The 18,630-nt window shown below is 39.4% G+C and overlaps 1 protein-coding gene across 3 annotated transcripts; it reads left to right on the top strand.

Moving 5' to 3' along the window:
* The first annotated feature begins 75 nt into the window (after nt 1–75).
* eif3s10 (eukaryotic translation initiation factor 3, subunit 10 (theta)) lies at nt 76–17,023 on the top strand. Of its 3 annotated transcripts, none has more exons than XM_079842946.1 (22): nt 76–257; nt 968–1,158; nt 2,384–2,520; nt 2,704–2,867; nt 3,466–3,665; nt 3,917–4,125; nt 4,303–4,474; nt 6,248–6,352; nt 6,709–6,807; nt 6,917–7,033; nt 7,226–7,411; nt 7,499–7,846; nt 7,957–8,061; nt 8,213–8,326; nt 8,607–8,729; nt 8,833–8,986; nt 11,460–11,641; nt 13,263–13,342; nt 13,425–13,936; nt 14,427–14,568; nt 14,978–15,159; nt 15,713–17,023. In XM_079842946.1, the coding sequence occupies exons 1-22, from the start codon at nt 209–211 to the stop codon at nt 15,898–15,900; spliced, it is 3,759 nt and encodes a 1,252-aa protein (XP_079699072.1). In that variant the 5' UTR covers nt 76–208; the 3' UTR covers nt 15,901–17,023. The 3 variants fall into 3 exon arrangements, with proteins under 3 accessions (XP_079699072.1, XP_079699071.1, XP_079699073.1); XM_079842945.1 differs by having other exon boundaries at nt 13,425–13,951; XM_079842947.1 differs by having other exon boundaries at nt 13,425–13,951; nt 14,978–15,027; nt 15,799–16,364.
* The last annotated feature ends 1,607 nt before the right edge of the window (nt 17,024–18,630 follow it).

Genomic DNA, 18,630 nt, shown 5'->3' with positions numbered 1-18,630 from the left:
TCTGAACCATAGATATCGGAACTGTAAATGAGCGCGTGGAGGAAGTGCGCGCGCCCACATACGGGAACTTTCGTCTTCCTCGCCGGCGGAGTTCACGTGTGCTAGTCCTTTCTTGCTTGAGCGGCTAGAAGTCACAGCGCGGATGGGCAGGCAGAATCAATAAAACAGCCTCGACTACCTGAAAACCGCCTGCTAGCAAGCCATAACAATGCCAGCCTATTTCCAGAGACCGGAGAACGCTCTTAAGCGAGCAAATGGTGAGTTAATATTGTAAAAGGCGGCCCCTTGGACTGTAGTCGTGAGACTAGCTGTTAGCTCGATATGGCGCGTGCTGGAGTAGCCATGTTTCTCACAGGCCGGATGTCACCGTTACTGGGCCCGTGTGTCACGTATGATGCAACGTTTCAAATTCCCTGTGTTATTCAATCATATCTACCTCTTGTTAGTGTACTCAAAGAGAGGACTTGAATAGAAATTAAGTGTAAATAATCCGCATACTTTTTAAAAAACAGATAGAGACAGTTTTTGTTAATGCTATCATGCGTGTTAGCAAGCTGTTTCATTCCGCTAGCTTAGCACTGACAACTTCTGGTATCGTTGGATGAAGATTTATTGGCAACATGAGTGGAAAAAAATCCTTTAGACTGTAACAGTCTTTCGCCTATTCATGAATTAAAAGCTAATACGTTGTCATTTGGACAAAATAACCAACACATTGTGAGTGAAAAGGCAGCACTGCGCACCTGCCGCCAGCTTGAACGTACAAAATGACACGATTTCTTTTCAGTTATCGCAGTCTTATAGTCCGCTTTAAATGTCATATTTGGGTTGAAGGATATATGATGCATAAATAAAATACTGAAATACAGTCCCAGTGATTTATTCCCATCTGAATGCAGTATGTCATCGTTCCAAAAATTCCCAGAGGTTTGCAGGTCATGACAGTCTTTCTGTTCCTCCTTTTCAGAGTTTCTTGAAGTTGGTAAAAAGCAGCCAGCTTTGGATGTGCTCTACGATGTCATCAAGAGCAAAAAACATCGAACATGGCAGAAGATACACGAGCCAATTATGCTCAAGTACCTGGAGCTCTGTGTGGACCTCCGCAAGAGCCACTTGGCAAAGGAGGGACTGTATCAGTACAAAAACATCTGTCAACAGGTTTGCACGCCTTTTATACAAACAATATTTTACTTCAGCAGAACGTTATACATTTCAAAGTCGGAATGAAATGAAGATTCAGGCTATCAACTTTCTAATTGCATGTTATAGAACTCATTGTGGACAATTAATCTGTGGCCATTACTTTTTTTTAATGTTTTTCTCATAATGTTTAATCAAAATGTCCAGTGAAAATGATAATCTCTGGTGATGCATACATGACTGCTTAAACCTTTGTCTCCACTTTTGAATGCAACTTTTTTTTCACAATAGGGAATAAAAGATCTATTGCTACTTCTCTTTCTTTGTGACTTTAAACTTTAGTTATTTGTTTCATAATGCTCTTAGGTTATTTGTATACAATATTTCCAATCATAGAGACAGAGCGTATTTAGGCCACGCCCACACCGGGGGGGGGGGAACAATCCAACGCTCTCCATTGACTCTGCATTGCCTCTGCATTGCGTGAGGCTGCATCCTTGTCATTTCGGACTTATAAAAAAAAAACAGAACAATGTCTAAAAGCTGATATGTGACAAAGTGTACAGCAAACAAGCTAAGAAACACAGAAATAAGTTTTTACACGCTGTCGACCCAAAAAAACGAGAGTTTAAGGAGATAAAAGTGGATAAAGGCAGTAAAACGTTTCAGCAGGAAGAATGGGTAAATTTTGGGATCCTGACACTCAGTATGCCTCAGTATACCTATGTGTGCAGTAAATATGTTGTCACTGTTAAGTCAAATATCCACATGTCAGTTTTATATATGATATTTCCTGTCGCTGATTACGTTCCCCTCTAGTGGGTGTACTTCTTAGTGTAATATAACGTGTCTCAATGGCCTGTATCCACTTTTTTGTCCTTAAACGCTCATTTTTTTGGGTCAATAGCTTATAAAAACGTCTGGGTTTTTGGTTGTGGATTTTGCTTAGCTTGTTTGCTGTATACTTTGTCACATATCCGCTTTTAGACATTGTTCTGTTTTTTGTTATAATTCCGAAATGACAAGGATGCCGCTTCACGCAATGCAAAGTCAATGGAGGGCATTCGATTGTTTCCCCCCCCGGTGGACGTGGTCTTCAGATTATGATGCGTGTCGCTCTGTCTCTATAATGATTTTCAGTAAACTTATTCACTTTGCTTTATTGTAATATTGGCCTCAAATATGATCAAGTCCATCCTTCTTGAGGATGAAGTTACTGACTACTACTTCTCTTATGCTTCAGGTGAATATCAAATCTTTGGAAGATGTGGTCCGTGCTTACCTGAAACTTGCGGAAGAAAAGACAGAGACCGCGAAAGAGGAGTCTCAGCAGATGGTGCTGGACATTGAGGATCTGGACAACATTCAGACCCCAGAAAGGTGCAGGGACCTAAAGGCCTAAACAGTTCCTTCCTAATCATTTGTCTATAGAGAATTTGTTGTTGTTTTTTTTTTCCTGTAATTTCGGGATTTCTCTGAAATCTTTTTCAATGCACTCTACGCTTAATTTCATGTTCATGAGGACAATCAAGTTTCTTTTTTTTGTGTGTTTTTTTTTTTTAGTGTTCTGTTGAGTGCCGTCAGTGGTGAAGACACTCAAGACCGCACGGACAGACTTCTGCTCACGCCTTGGGTCAAGTTCCTGTGGGAGTCGTACCGTCAGTGCCTGGACCTGCTAAGGAATAACTCCAAAGTGGAGCGCCTTTACCATGACATTGCTCAGCAAGGTCAGTGTGCACATTATATAATACAAAAACATCTGTTCATGGGAGTTTAAATATAAGGTACAGATAAGGGTTTATCTGTAGAGTTAGGGAATGTGGTTCTTTCTAATGATGAAGTTCATATTTCTGTGAATAAATGCATACACTACCATCCAAAATTGGATCGGTAAGATTCTCACCAAGGCTGCATTTATTTGATGAAAAATGCAGTAAGAACAGTAATATTGTGAAACTTTATTGTAATGTAAAATAGCTGTTTTCTATTTTAATATATTTAAAAAAGTTATGCATTCCTGTGATAGCAAAGCTCAGTATCTAATATGCTGATTTGGTGCTCAAAAACTATTTACATTAAACTAAACTCATTAAACTAACTTATTATGAATGAAAGAAAAGTATTTATTTGAAATAAAAATATTTTGTAACATATTTATTATATACATATTGTAATTTTCGACCAATTTAATTAATCCTTGCTTGTTAAAAGTTTTAATTTCATCCAGAAAAAGAAACGCGTTGCATAATCATATTATATGATACCTAAAATGTAAATTTAGTTGGTACACTAATTTATAAAAAAAAAAATCATTTTCTTTCACAGCATTTAAGTTTTGCCTGCAGTACACCCGTAAAGCAGAGTTCCGTAAGCTGTGCGACAACCTGCGAATGCACCTGGGGCAGATCCAACGTCATCACAACCAGAGCACTGCCATCAACCTGAACAACCCCGAGAGCCAGTCCATGCACCTCGAGACGCGTTTGGTCCAGCTGGACAGCGCTATTAGCATGGAGCTATGGCAGGTCTCTGTGCTCCATTGTAGGCAACAATGTTTCATAGAAGTGTTAAATTCATAGAAATGTCGAATTTGTTAAATTCAAATATATTCAGTTGAATATACTCTCCGTTTATACTGCGCATTCCAACCTTTTTTCTAGTGCAAATTAGAGATTACAGAAAAACAAAGAAATAAAATACCTATGAATGGTATTTTTACTTATTATATGTTGCACAAGCTTTGGTAACTGATTACACTGTTTGCTTTCAAACATAGGAAGCATTCAAAGCAGTTGAAGACATCCATGGATTGTTCGCCCTCTCAAAGAAGCCCCCTAAACCTCAGCTTATGGCCAACTACTACAACAAGGTGTCCACTGTATTCTGGAAGTCTGGCAATGCCTTATTCCATGCCTGTACCCTACACAGACTCTATCACCTCTCTCGAGAGATGCGCAAGAACCTCACCCAAGAAGAGATGCAGAGGTTAGCATTAAATAGGAGTGATTTTCAGCTTGAAGGAGTAATTGGATTAAATGCTTTGTGGAATTATTTTTGTCATTTTACAGTAGGGTAGTTTTCTCTTGAAAGCAGAACTTTTTATCATCTTTATTAGTTCATTGAGTGTTTAATTGCTCTGTGCATTGTACTAATTTCCCTCAGAATGTCCACTCGTGTGCTCTTGGCCACTCTGTCTATCCCCATCACCCCTGAGCGCACTGATATCGCTCGTCTGTTGGACATGGATGGCATCATTGTAGAGAAACACCGCAGACTGGCTACTCTACTTGGCCTGCAGTCTCCACCCACCCGCCAGAGTCTCATCAATGACATGGTAATAGCTTTTGCCGTCTATTGTAATACCTTAAAGGTCCCATGGCATGGCATTTTTCTATTATTTTATAATGTATTCTGAGGTGTACTTATATTGTTAGTATGATTTTTACATCATAAAATGTTATAATATAAATATAAAAGGCATTTTTTCTATACTGATGTTTGCCCTTTGGCTGAATGCCCTGTTTCAAGGGGCGTGTCTGCTGTGAGACTTCAGTAAAAACGTCCACTGTTGTGATTGGCTGACATCTTTGCATTTGAAATGAGCGAAGGGGGCGTGGTTTAACGAGGTCTACCAGGCACGAGCTGCTGCCAGAGAGACGGATGGACCGGAGTTCACTTCTCATCAGTTCTCAGCACGTCTTAGTTCAGTGAACTGTTGTAGCTACTAGCATATACTTCAGGTTATTAGTTTATTTATAGTCGGAGGGACTGTTACACATGTCAGAAAGTTAGTAACTTTAGTAAATTATGGATCAGCGCTGACTGGAGACGCAAACCGTTTAGAACGATTCAGTCCGATTTGGTGAACTGATTCGGTTCACTAAGAATGATTAGTTCGAGAACCGGACATCACTAATGTACCAGAGATGGAGCTATTGCTAACAAAGTTATTTATAGTAACTAATGAGTTGAGAGCGCGGTCCGCTGTGGGCCAGATGCAGTACTGGGGGTCGGTGATGTTGAAGGCCGACCGGCCTGTGCAGCCCGAGCTTCGGCTTGCGTGAGGTTTATCTCTAAAGATGTGACTCTGCCGATGTTGAGCAGAAACTCACGACTGTATGCACATTTTAGAACAGATAGACACGACGAGGACGTACAAAAACATGGACTCACAAGATAGAAAACACACGAAAACACTGTTCTGTCGGGAGAGAGAGAAGCCGCAGCGTGTGCACGAATAATAAATAATTAGTTACACATCAGAAATCACAGATCAGATGGAACTGAAAAAAGACTTCTGTTTTCATTTGTACATCCAAACACTGAGAAACTGCCAGCATTCACTCGTTCACAAGCCATGATCTCTTGAGGACAAATATAGTGCTTGCATGGGCGTGCCAGATTCTCTGGGCTGAGGAAAGGTTGGTAACCGTTCCTGTTATGACTTCATAAAAGGAAAATTCCAGATCAGCTCGTCTGGGCTGTCATTTTCGCAAAGGCAGAGAAAGACACCCAGAACTCTGTTTACACCAATCAAAATTTCTAGCCACTTGGGGACAATATTCAGCCTAGGGGAACTCATATTAATGTTGAAAAACCTCATAAAATGAAAATTTCATGCCATGGGACCTTTAAAGGCAGGGGTCTCCAAACTCGGTCCTGGAGGGCCACTGTCCTGCAGAGTTTAATTCCAACCCCAAATAAACACCCCTGAACCAGCTAATCAGTGTATAACTAGGACCGGGTAAGACCTTGATTAGCTGGTTCAGGTGTGTTTTATCGGGGTTGGAACTAAACTTTGCAGGACAGTGGCCCTCCAGGACCGAGTTTGGAGACCCCTGTTTAAAGGGAAGAGTCACCCAAAAATCAAAAGTCATTTACTCACCCTCATGTCACTCCAAAGCATATGATTTTATTTAATAATCAAAACAAATTAAACATGCTCGGTTTCTGTCCTTCCATTGAGGGTCAGTTTAAGCAAAAGTTGAGTAAATAACAGAAATGGTTTCTTGATATTTGGTAGATGTGTGGCAAAGTGTTGTTGGAAAAGATTTTAAATATTGCAAATAATACACTTTTTTTTTTCTGGGTATTATTCTTGTCATAGGTGAGATTCAACCTGCTTCAGTATGTTGTCCCTGAAGTCAAAGAGCTCTACAACTGGTTGGAGATGGACTTCCACCCTCTTAAACTTTGTGATAGAGTGACTAAGGTGAGTAGCACTTGCCACATAATGCATATTTGCTTTTGTGTCTGTAATTAAAGTGATGTATTAGCAACATTTATATTTTAATTATGTGACTGTTAAGTCTATGCTGGTTGTTGTCTTTTCTGAGCTTACAAGAATCATGTACATTTTCAGAATAATGGTAACACATGCATCCACACTGTACCGTTAAAAAACATTAAGTGACTTGTTTTCAACTTACTTGTAGTTAAGAGAAAGAATGATACCCTTGTTAGACTATTTTGACACTGCAGTCTTCCGTGTTGTGGTGTTCTTGAAATGAACGCATATTAAAGACATAATATTCATGTAGTGTTTGTGTTTTTGCTGCTGATGCTTAGGTGCTGAACTGGGTGAGGGACCAAGCTGAGAAGGAGTCAGACCTGCAGCATTATGTTCCTCACTTGCAGAACAACACTATCCTTAGACTGCTACAACAGGTTGGTGTTATTATCTACCCCAGACTTCAAATATCTACTCTAAGGAATCATTGCATGCACTGTTCTCCTGCAAATCTTCAGTCTTGTCTTCTGGGTTTTAATGTACCAGGTGGCTCAGATCTACCAAAGCATTGAGTTTAGCAGGTTGGCATCTCTGGTACCATTTGTTGATGCTTTCCAACTGGAGCGCTCAATTGTAGATGCAGCACGGCACTGTGACCTGCAGGTACAGTACATAAAGTTTTAGTCATCAAACCGTAATTTCTGTCTTTCATTTGTCTTTACATTTCATAACAAGCACATGTAGATCTAGCACAGTTAGCTTATTTTGCAAGCATCTTAGTATAGGTGTTTAAATGTTAAAGAAGACAATCTTCTTGTTGTAGTAACTTTCACTTTGTATTTATTAAACCTAAAGGTGCGCATTGATCATACATCTCGCACACTGAGTTTTGGCTCCGATCTAAACTACTCCACTAAAGAAGATTCCCCAGTAGGTCCATTCCTACAGAACATGCCCTCTGAACAGATAAGGAATCAGCTCACTGCCATGTCATCCTCCTTGGCTAAAGCCATCCAAGTCATCAAACCTGCCTCCATACTGGTAAGAGAACCGTTAAGTTTCATAGAATATCTCCCTGCTGGTCAGTTTTAGTTTTCATTTGATTATCAACTCCACCTTTTCCCACAGCAAGAACATGAGGAACAGAGTCAACTGGCCATCACAGCCTACCTGAAGAATGCCCGTAAAGAGCATCAGCGTATCCTCGCTCGCCGGCAAACAATTGAGGAACGCAAGGAGCGTCTGGAGAGCCTCAACATCCAGAGGGAGAAAGAGGAACTGGAGCAGCGGGAGGCAGAGCTTCAGAAGGTGCGCAAAGCCGAGGAGGAGCGTCTTAAACAGGAGGCTAAGGAGCGAGAGAAAGAGCGCATCATGCAAGAACATGAGCAGATCAAAAAGAAGACAGTGCGTGAGCGACTGGAGCAGATCAAGAAGACTGAGCTTGGAGCCAAGGCCTTCAAAGATATTGATATTGAGGTAATATGTTTGTTAGGGAAGTGGCCATTGAGTCCAGAACATACCAGAATGTTTTATTGGCAAAGTTACCCTGGAAATGAAATAAAGTTATTCTTATTTTTGTGCTGTAGGATCTGGAAGAACTGGACCCTGACTTCATCATGGCCAAACAGGTTGAACAACTAGAAAAGGAGAAGAAAGAGCTTCAAGAGCGTCTGAAAAACCAAGAAAAGAAGGTATAGCTTCCGTTACCTATTCATGAAGTACTGTATTGCAAATGAGTATGTTGTTAAACTGTTTAAAATGTAAAAGAATTAGGGTTAATCTTGTGTAGGTGAGTAGATGACAGCCTAATATTACACTGGTGTAATATTATGCATATACCAGATTGACTACTTCGAGAGGGCCAAGCGCCTTGAGGAGATTCCTCTGATCAAGAAAGCCTACGAGGAGCAGCGCATCAAAGACATGGAGTTATGGGAGCTGCAGGAGGAAGAGAGGGTAATATTCGCATACTGCCTTTTACACTTGAATGTGATTTACTTTGCCCTCTGGTCCATGTTTCAATTTTTTTATTGCTAAAGTCTCAAATCCCCCATGTACTAGAACATACTTTGACTGTAGTTTGAAGTATTTTTTTGAGGCTGTACTTTGCCATTGTCTGGATTTATTTTGATTCAAGATTATTAGCATCACCCAAATGTCAAGTACATGTTGAATGTAGTGATGTCATGTGTAGTGTAATTGAAGCTAAAGGTTGTTGTGCTCATCTGTTGCTCAGATAAGCAATATGAAGATGGAGCGTGAGAAGGCACTAGAACACAAACAGAGAATGTCCAGGATGATGGAGGACAAGGAGAACTTTCTGTCCAAAATTAAAGCTGCTCGAAGCTTCATCTATGAGGTAAAATATGGACAATATACGAAATGTATTAGATGAAAAGGTTTAGTAGTAGCATAAAGTCCTTGCCTTTTAGCTAAGCTTAGAGCAATTCTCGTGTACCCAGGAAAAACTCAAGCAGTTTCAAGAACGTTTGGTTGAGGAGAGGAAAACGCGTGTTGAGGAACGAAAGAAGCAACGCAAGGAGGACAGACGAAATAACTTCTATCGCCAGAGAGAAGAGGACGCTCAGAGAATCCACGAGGAACAGCTCAAAAAAGGTTCTTATTTGCCATTCTTCAACCCTCAGTTAAAGGGTTAGTTCACCCCAAAAATGAAAATTCTGTCATGAATTACTTACCCTCATGTCATTCGACACCCATCTTCGGAACACAAATTAAGATATTTTTGTTGAAATCCGATGGCTCAGAAAGGCCTCCATTGGCAGCAATGTAATTTGCACTCACAAGACCCATAAAAGGTACTAAAGACGTTGTTACAAAGTCCATCTCACTACAGTGGTTCTACAATAATTTTATGAAGCGACGAAAATCAAAATAACTACTTTATTCAACAAGTTCTTGTCTTCCGCCTGGGCCTTTGACGTGAACTCACAAAGCACCACGATGCATGCGCGAGAATATGATGTAGAGCCTTTAGTACCTTTTATGGGTCTTGTGAGTGCAAATTACATTGCTGCCAATGGAGGCCTTTCTGAGCCATCGGATTTCAACAAAAATATCTTAATTTGTGTTCCAAAGATGAACAAAGGTCTTACGGGTGTCGAACAACATGAGGGTAAGTAATTCATGACAGAATTTTCATTTTTGGGTGAACTAACCCTTTAACACCAATGCTTTACAGGGCTCTACACAGCGACCATTTCGGGTGCATTTGCACCTGAAAATTACTGTGCAACTGTGAAAAAATATTTAGGCGCACCGGTACGAGTGACCCGATTGATTCTCATGAACAGATGTATAATACAAACGGAATAAAAACACATTGCCCAAGTGCATCAACCCTGACTGAGCAACTGTTTCGTTTCGTGCTGCAATCGACTGCTTTTCATGCCTTCTTTTAGCAGAGCAAGTGCAAAAAAATGTGTGACGGACTACACTTCAAAGATTGTTTACAAGGAGAAACGGGTGTGATGCAGCCATGCGCACTTAACAGACCGCCTCCCGCTGATTTTTCTCTGTAGCCAAATCCAAATTAACTAGAAATACCACATTTGGATGATCATAAACAAGATCGGAAATTAACAGGGGCTTGGGGCAAAAATGCCACCAAAAATTAATTAATAAATAATTTTAAAAAGCCCCAGTATGAATTCTTTATCAGCTGCAGTACATAACTTTTTTTCTTGCGTTTAAAAATTACTAGATGTATATATGAGTGAGTACATCATGAATCCATTTTCCAAACAAACATTTTTTGTCTTGTCCTGAATCACTACGGTACACATATAATAAGTGTTTATATTCTGACTTTTATTATTCGGGTCGCACCGTCATCTGCATGACTCGCCAGAGACATAGAGAATAGTGGTGTCAACAATAATCGATTCGGCAATGCATCGCAATGCGGGGCATGCACGATTCAGCATCGATGCGGCTAAGTGCCATAATCGATTTTGTCATCATTTATTTTCTGGCCTTGAGTTGGACAATAAAGTTGTGAAGTTTCAATTACTTCCGGGTTCATAACAACAACAACAATCAAGATGGCTGAGGCGGAGGGAGATTACTGATTAATTAAAACACTTATGTTCACTGCTAGAAAACGTTGGCTGTTATTATTGCTCTATTTAATTTCAAATGGTTCTAAAGCAGAGAAGAGAAACATTTCTCATTCAAAGCACTGAGTGGCAGTTTTCTTTTTCAGGTTTGAAAATGCCATATCCAATACCCTGTACCCTTCAATTATATTTTATTTAATAGCATTTATGTCAAAGATACAGGAGAGTGATAATACACAAATAGCAGCCAATAAAATCTGTTGTTCAATATCTGACTGCTTGTATTGCCTCATGACTGATTAAAAATTTGCCTTGTTGTGTGCAGTAGAATTTTGATGCATCGCAATGCATCGTAGAATCGAATTGAATCGAATCGTTACCTGGTGAATCGTAATCAAATCGAATTGTGAGGGCAGTCCCAATGCACACCCCTAATAGAGAAGTAGCTCCGCCTGCAATGTTCTTCCGCAAGACGAGTGCAGTTCTGTTTATTAAGCGCCAGAGCGACAAAAGTTACGGATTGCTATTGCTCCGAGTATTGGCATGATTGCTAAGGTGATACTGATCTTGTACAAAAGTCCAATAGACAAGCTGATATTAAGTAACTATGTTTTAGCCACAATACTGTTTATTTAGTGAAAATCAAAACTACACCAGAACTGTTGCGCATCTCCAAGCGGTTCGATTAGAATGAATCTGCGTTTGAAAGATTGAATGAACGACTCCCACATAGACTTGCCGCCACCTACTGGCTGTTTTATTTTCATATTTATACTTTGCATGGACTTTATATTTAAAATATCAAACTTTTAAAGTTGAACTTGTACATAGCCTATTTCTTAATTCAAAACCTATTAAAACATAAATTTATTTGCCCAAAAACTGACTTCATTAAAAAAAAAACTTTTTAAATATTAATATCTTATTTGTTGTAATGTTATGCATAGCCAGTTTTTGGTGCATGTGCTTGCTTAATCATTTTTTTTTATTTGGTCTTTGATTTTGTGTTTTAGAGCGGGAAGAGCGGGAACGCTTGGAACAGGAGCAAAGAGAGGAGGAAGAACGCGAATACCAGGAGCGTCTGCGTAAGCTGGAGGAACAGGAAAGAAAGCAGCGTGCCCGACAACAGGAAATTGAGGAGCGTGAACGCCGTAAGGAAGAGGAGAGGAAGGCACCAGAAGAAAAACCCACCAAGGTAACTCATAACCCTGCTTCAAATTTGCTTATACACCATACTACACTACTGGGGCTGTCACGATTCCTTGATTCAATTTTGAGTGCTCGATTTAAAAAAAGAAAAAGGAAAAAAAAAAACGTGACGCTCTGTGTTTTCATCATCTGCCATCTCAATATTTGAGGACATGAACACATGAACTTCATCTCACAAGATTTTTACCATTGTATTTGTCAAATACGTACTACTACTTTCAAATGCATACTGAAACTCAAACTGAAAGATCTTCACGATAAACCGTCAAAATTAAAAGTTTGGTTTCACTTCAAGAAATTATGATAGAAATATATCACTACTGTAGCCTATACGGGTTTCAGAGTGCAGTGCAAAGCTTTATTTACATGCATGTAGGTTACGTGTCTCTGCATGTGCGGTTTCTTTGGGTTTCCAATGTGCATTTGGATATGCATATAAAATCTCTTGTAAGCGCGCTTAGTGTTGTATACACGTTATATAAACACGCTTTGTGTTTCATAGCGAGGTATTGCACAACGCGTCTTAGCAGCTCGGTTAACAAAATCCATCTCTGTATATGCTTTGAGTTTGGGTTGCTTATAGGGATGGAACGATTACCGGTTTCATGATAAACCCCGATAAAATGTACTGACGGTTAGTAATATCATTTAAAATTTAATTCATCATTACCATCTCATCAGATATTGTAAAGTAAACAAGGCTTTGATCATGTTGTTAAAGCAAGGGTTTTGGATGTTTTTCAGGGCAAGGAGCCCCTTGGCATTAGAGACATTGAACATTTAGTGTTAAAAAGCGCTACATATTAAGCATATAGCCTTTGATATTAATAGAAACCAACCATATTATGATAGTTATATTATGTTAAGACCGTAGATTAGTCTGTATATTACTTTTCATTGCTAAAATTTAGATTTATGCATCATAGCAAACGTACATGTTGCAATAAAATCACAATTCATTAGTTGTCCATTGTGGTTTTGATCACATTTATTTTAATGGTTTTGCAGAGTCAAACATTTTAATTTTACTGTCAGATTATTTATTAGTTATTTAGCTTCAAATTTACTAAAACGTTTTAATTTTACTGTGTGATGGACAGTTAAGAATCACATCACTGAGGGTGCTTCTGAAATTAGTGAGGGTGCTCTAGTAAAGTGCAGATGTAATACGCAATGGCTCCACCATAACAAGAATAGTACTGTACAGTGAGACATTTTAAGATTGCCATTACTTTTACAATTAATTGGAATAGAATTTAAAAAAATATTTTGATAAGAATATTTTTCTGTTAATCTTATGTCTGCATTTACATTGCTTAATGCATATCTATAGTATTTTGACAGGTCATTTTTTTCACGTACTATAATTATCACTGTCAATCATTGTGAATGTGTCCATATTGGCCCACATATGTAGATGTCATGAGGGTGAGCTATCCCTTTAACATTATTTGACACACATGGCAGCAGGAATATTAGGCTGCTGTCACTTTAAGAACGAATGCCTCATCGAAAACGTTTATATCTTGGTTACTATATATATATATATATATATATATATATATATATATTATATATATATATAAAAATAAAAACTTTTTCTTCAGGAATGGCCTGAACGGGAAGAAGGCGGTTGGAGGAAACGCGTTGAGGGCGAGTCAGAGTGGCGACGTCCTGTTCCTGACAAGTAAGTGATAACAATTTAATTGATAAGTTGATGCAGAAGAATAAAAAAGCTTAAAAATATTTTTTGGGTAATTTTCTCCCAGGGAATGGCGTCAGGAAGGCCGTGAAGAGCCTGAACGAGAAGAACGTGAGCGTGAACCGCCCTTCAGGAGAAGTGGAGATAGTTCTCGTCGTGCCGGCTTAGATGACAAAGGACCCCGACGTGGCTTTGATGACGAACGAGGTCCACGCCGGGAAGGTGATGATGACCGTGCACCCAGACGGGCCTTTGATGATGATCGTGCGCCAAGGAGGGGCTTTGACGATGTCCGAGCTCCCCGTAGAGTCGATGACGACCGTGGTCCAAGGCGTGGAATGGATGAGGACCGGGGCCCCAGACGCAGTGATGACGATCGTGTCCTAAGAAGAGGCTTTGATGATGACCGTGGGCCCCGTAGAGTCATGGATGAACCCAGAGTGCCTCGACGTGGGGCAGATGATGACTGGGGACCCAGAAGAGGAGGGGATGATGATAGGGTAGGCCGCAGGGGTATGGATGACTCTGGCCCACGTCGTGGAGATGACGCTCGACCCTGGAAACCTCTTGGGAGAGCAGGTGTGAGCCCAAATGGTATTTGCGTATATATTTTCTTATTGAGGGCAGATTGCCAAAAATGTGTGTTAAAGGGGTCATATCACAAGGAATCTAATTTTCCTGTCACGATGCAATGGAATTCAATGTGATGCAATCTTCTATTATTGAAGGATGGAACTGTTTAAACCCACAACTTGAACCCAAAACAAAATGTTTGGGTGGATGTTTTGGAAATGTTGGTGGCTAGTTACTGTTTGATGTTTGAAATTACAAAATGGTCGGACAAAAAACTGCTATTAAATGTTACGTTTCCTAATACACTTATTTAGTTCACTGATTGCTTCTGACAGCTCTGCACAAGCTTGCAGTGCCATCTGCGGAATGACCATGACTCTTTTATCCATTTTGTGTTTGATCAGTGAATTTACAGTTAGTTTTGTCAACTGTATTCAGTTCAGTTGAACTGTTAAACTTTTTTTTAACTCGTGCGATTACTTAATGTAACCTGTAGGAGGTGGATGGAGAGAGCGAGAAAAGGCTCGGGAGGAAAGCTGGGGACCTCCTCGTGATACTGACCGTGATGAAGATGGTGGGGAGCGTGAAGTAGATGACCGTAGCGAGGGAGATCGATTTAGAGATCGCCGCCCTCCCAGGTGAAAAATATAAAGCAACTTTACATTTTATAAAATATAATCTATATGAAAAATAAACCTTTGTATGAAGGCTTTTCTGTTAGAACTGATATGCAAGGTCTCCGCTAGCCTTTAAAAAGTTTTACATTTGATAATTTACTGAACTTAAGACATTTCAAGGTCATAACAGTTCTTAAATGTTATAACACAAGTATTAATTATCATTTTAAGAGTACTTGAATTTTGGGACTGAAAAAGAGATCACGCCATGGCCTAAACTGTTTATTAAACTTCTAAATTCTGACTTAAATCTGAGAGTTCACTTCTGAGCATGTATGCCTAGTGATCGCTTATGATCTACTGTTAAGAAATTAAAAATGTTTACTTTAAAAGTCCAGTAAGTTTAATATGAATGTGTGTGCATGTGCAGGGAAGAAGGGAGTGGCTGGAGAAGAGGAGGTGGAGGTGGAGGAGTTGGAGGTGAGGAGCAAAGCAGTTGGCGTGATTCTCGTCGTGAAGACCTTGACCGCGGTGAACGCCGTGACATGAGGGACCGCAGAGATGACCGTGAACGTGATACTAGAGCCGCCCCCCAAAGAGACCAAGATGAAGGTTAGTCTTATGAGCTGCCTTAAATATACCTTTAATAGTGCAGTTAGATTTTTTTTTTTGTTCAATTATGTTGCACATAAAGAACATGACAGATTTGATTTAGAATGTACTTTTGCTCGAGAGGAAGCCACTATCAGTGGCCAAGAAAAAAAGCTGTTTTATAGAGTTGGATCATGACTGACCAGAGTTACTAATAGCAATGATGACAATAAGTTTACTTTTATTTACAGCTTTTCAAGCACTTGTACAAAACTAAATCACAAAAGTACATCTAACAGAACAAGCGAACTCAAGCAGCAACTACAAATGCATGCCATACCAGTGCAAAACACTGGCAAACACTGCCTAATGCACAACAGCACAAAGTCAGAAAACTACAATTGAATCTATTACGTTTTTTCAAACTAAACAAGTTGAGCAATTCTAGTTTATAGTGGCAGAGAAAAGGGGGGTAGACTTCATGCATCCACAACAGTAGATGTCAGTATAAGACTTCTGAGACAGAGTCAGTGAAATGTGAGGTCAGTTTCTTATCTCTTTTCCTAACTCAAAGGTGGTTCATGGCGTCGTGGTGGAGAAGAGCGACGGGAGGAGCGCAAGGAAGAAAGAGATGCTCCTCCCAGACCACGTGAACGGGAGGGCGGTGAGAAGAGCACCTGGCGCTCTGACAAAGATAAGGAAATCCCTCGTCGGACCAAGAATGAAACGGATGACGATGGCTGGACCACTGTCCGCCGCTAATACTAAAGCATAAATTGTTTTGCTTGATGTTGTACTAAGCCTTGATGTGTTCTCTAATCAGTACAGGTCACTGCTTACATTAACATGAAATGCATAAAGCTTTGCCATAGAACTACAACACTTACAATGGGGTTTCAAACATGGCAATTTATATTTCATCCCTTTTTAAAAAAACTTCACCTTGCATTTGAAAAGTAGCTCATTCCTTTTGTTATGCATGCTTAGAGGATTAAATTGGTCACACGAAATTAAGTAGATGGTTTTTTTTTTTCTTTGAGGTGCAGGTGTTGTAGAACATGAACGTTTTTGCAGACATGACCTCAGAGATGTAGTGCTGAGGTTTTCAGATGAAATCATCAGGTTATCCTTACAGCTGTGTCCATGCTGTAGTTGCTGCTTATGCTGTGGTTGTATGCCCTCAAGAAATATGAAAAAATCTTTATTAATAAAGTCGTTTGCTCATTAAGTGACTTTCAGTTATTATCATACAGAAGATGACACTATCATGCTTTTTTCTGTCATAAATGTAACTGGCTGGAATAAGCATCTGGTTATTTGAGTCGTCTTCCTCGCATCGGATTTTCAATGGTTGAAATTTTTTGCTTTTGCCACTAGGTGTCATCTAAATCTCAGCGACTTTTCTGAAGCTTTAGACGTCTCTCTTCATGAATAAACCAATAACAATTAATTCGATCCCTATAATCTACTTATTTATGCTGTTGTTAGTAGAAAACAATACAGCATGTAATGCGCTGCTGTTGGTCCTCCTGATCGATACATTAAAAGGTTTAGTAAATAAACTTTGCGTCTATTGTGTTTTTTGGTGGCAAATGGGACAAAAAATGACCTAACAATGGCATAATCTAGACTCAAACTCGATTAAGATGGCCTTTTTCTTTCAGGAAAGTTTTTGGTGGTACGTCCCCTTTTTTAAGACTTTAAAAGGCTGGCTCTTAACTGGTTAAACTAACGGGTAGAAGACCACACGCACACGTTGATAAGAGGTAATCCTCGGTAAACCTCATCAATGCGAGTTCTTAGTTTCATGCAAGGGCTTCTTTGGATCGCGATTCTTCCCGCTGCGAGGGTGATAAACTTTTGCTCGCATTATATCATTATGCAGAAGAAGGAAAAAAAACAGAAAGAAAGAGAGAAACTATTATGTTAGAGGTCTTTGTTGCATTCTAGTGGAAAATCCGCAATTAAGGCCAATAATCCCACAATTGGAGCCTCAAATTCCCACGCAAGAGGTTATGAACTCCCAAACTAGATTAGACCCTTATATTTGCTAAGACCTGCTTTGAGAAGTTTGAGCACGGGTCACCGTGTGTAAACTCCGCGGACCTCGAGCTGGAGGGGTGCTTGTGCTGTGCATCTGCCACCCAGTGCCATCTATCAATGTCCTGAGGTTGTCATTTCAACTGATTCTTTTCTGACAGAATTTCATTGACAACAGACATTTGTTTGAACGACACTCCGCTTTTGTAGGAAAAAAATGTCCAGGTAGGCTATATAGGCTAAGAAAATCTTCGTCTTGTTCCAGCCATTTAACTGGAACGTAACTCAAAATCATGTTTAATAACTAGTTTTATAAGCATTGTATAGTCTCGCAGAACCAAATCGAATTTTAAAAATAGATCAAATATAACCCTTTATCGGACATATATAGGCCTGTCACTGGCAGCATTTACGAATCTCGCAAAGTATGACAAAAAAAGTACAAAAAATGACGGCCATCAAGCGGCATACAAAACTGGAATATTACGAGAGGCTATGAGATAAATAAAAAATGGTTAATAGCGGGGTTGTAAAGTCTTCCAGTTGAACTCAACTTAACGGTCTAGGACAGTATGTTACATGGCGGCTGTGTATTTCACACATGTGGCTTTTGTAAGAAAGCAATATTCAAACTGATAAATGCTAGCTGTCAAATGCTTCATCGAGTTTGGCGTTCCTATGAAAATGACTAAAGCATCTGTGATCAAATATTTCGTTGACTATTCATTTCAAGGCGGAATTCGAATCTTTTCATAATTCTGACAAACATAGGCCTATTACTGAACTAAATGTTGAAATTAGATAAATATAAATTTATAGCAACGATTTCTGAATTCGTTTCCACATTATAGCTATTTAATGCGTTTTAAGTGTGAATACAATTCTTGAATTTAAAAATGCAAATCATTAGGCTATAAAAACAAAAACCCGAGAGGCATTTTGATGCTTGTGGAAAGACTAATATATAAATGCCAGAATAATTCCTTTCGATAGGTCTGTGCTAACAAGTTATGTATGAAGTGAAAGGAGCAGCTCTGGGAGGTAATTCTTGTATTGGAATTGATAGGTCTTGCACACTGAATACATGATTGTGAAGCCTGCAGTTTGACGATATAACATAATTCAGCTGACATTTCCATTGCAATGCTCTTCGAAAAGCTGTTCATGGGCGTCAGTTACATTTCATAACATCTTTTCAAAAGCAATCCACATAATTATTGCGTATCCGGCACATTTTTGAAGGATGGATCAAATAAATTGTCGAATAAAGCTCAATGCGCGTTTGTCTTAGTAGGTCTACGTCATCGGCAACTTTTAACATTTATTCTTTATACTGCAAAAAAACATACGTTTTGAGACAAGGATGTATAGCCTATTGATCAAGTGTTAGTGTTTTTGATAGCATGTATGAACGATACATAGGCCTATTGCACTGGAGCAAGATCAATTGAA

The sequence above is a fragment of the Gobio gobio genome (genome assembly GCF_949357685.1).
Source record: "Gobio gobio genome assembly, chromosome: 18".
Classification (NCBI taxonomy): domain Eukaryota; kingdom Metazoa; phylum Chordata; class Actinopteri; order Cypriniformes; family Gobionidae; genus Gobio; species Gobio gobio.
Note: the sequence above shows the minus strand (reverse complement) of the source record. Positions and strands in the feature narration are given on the sequence as shown.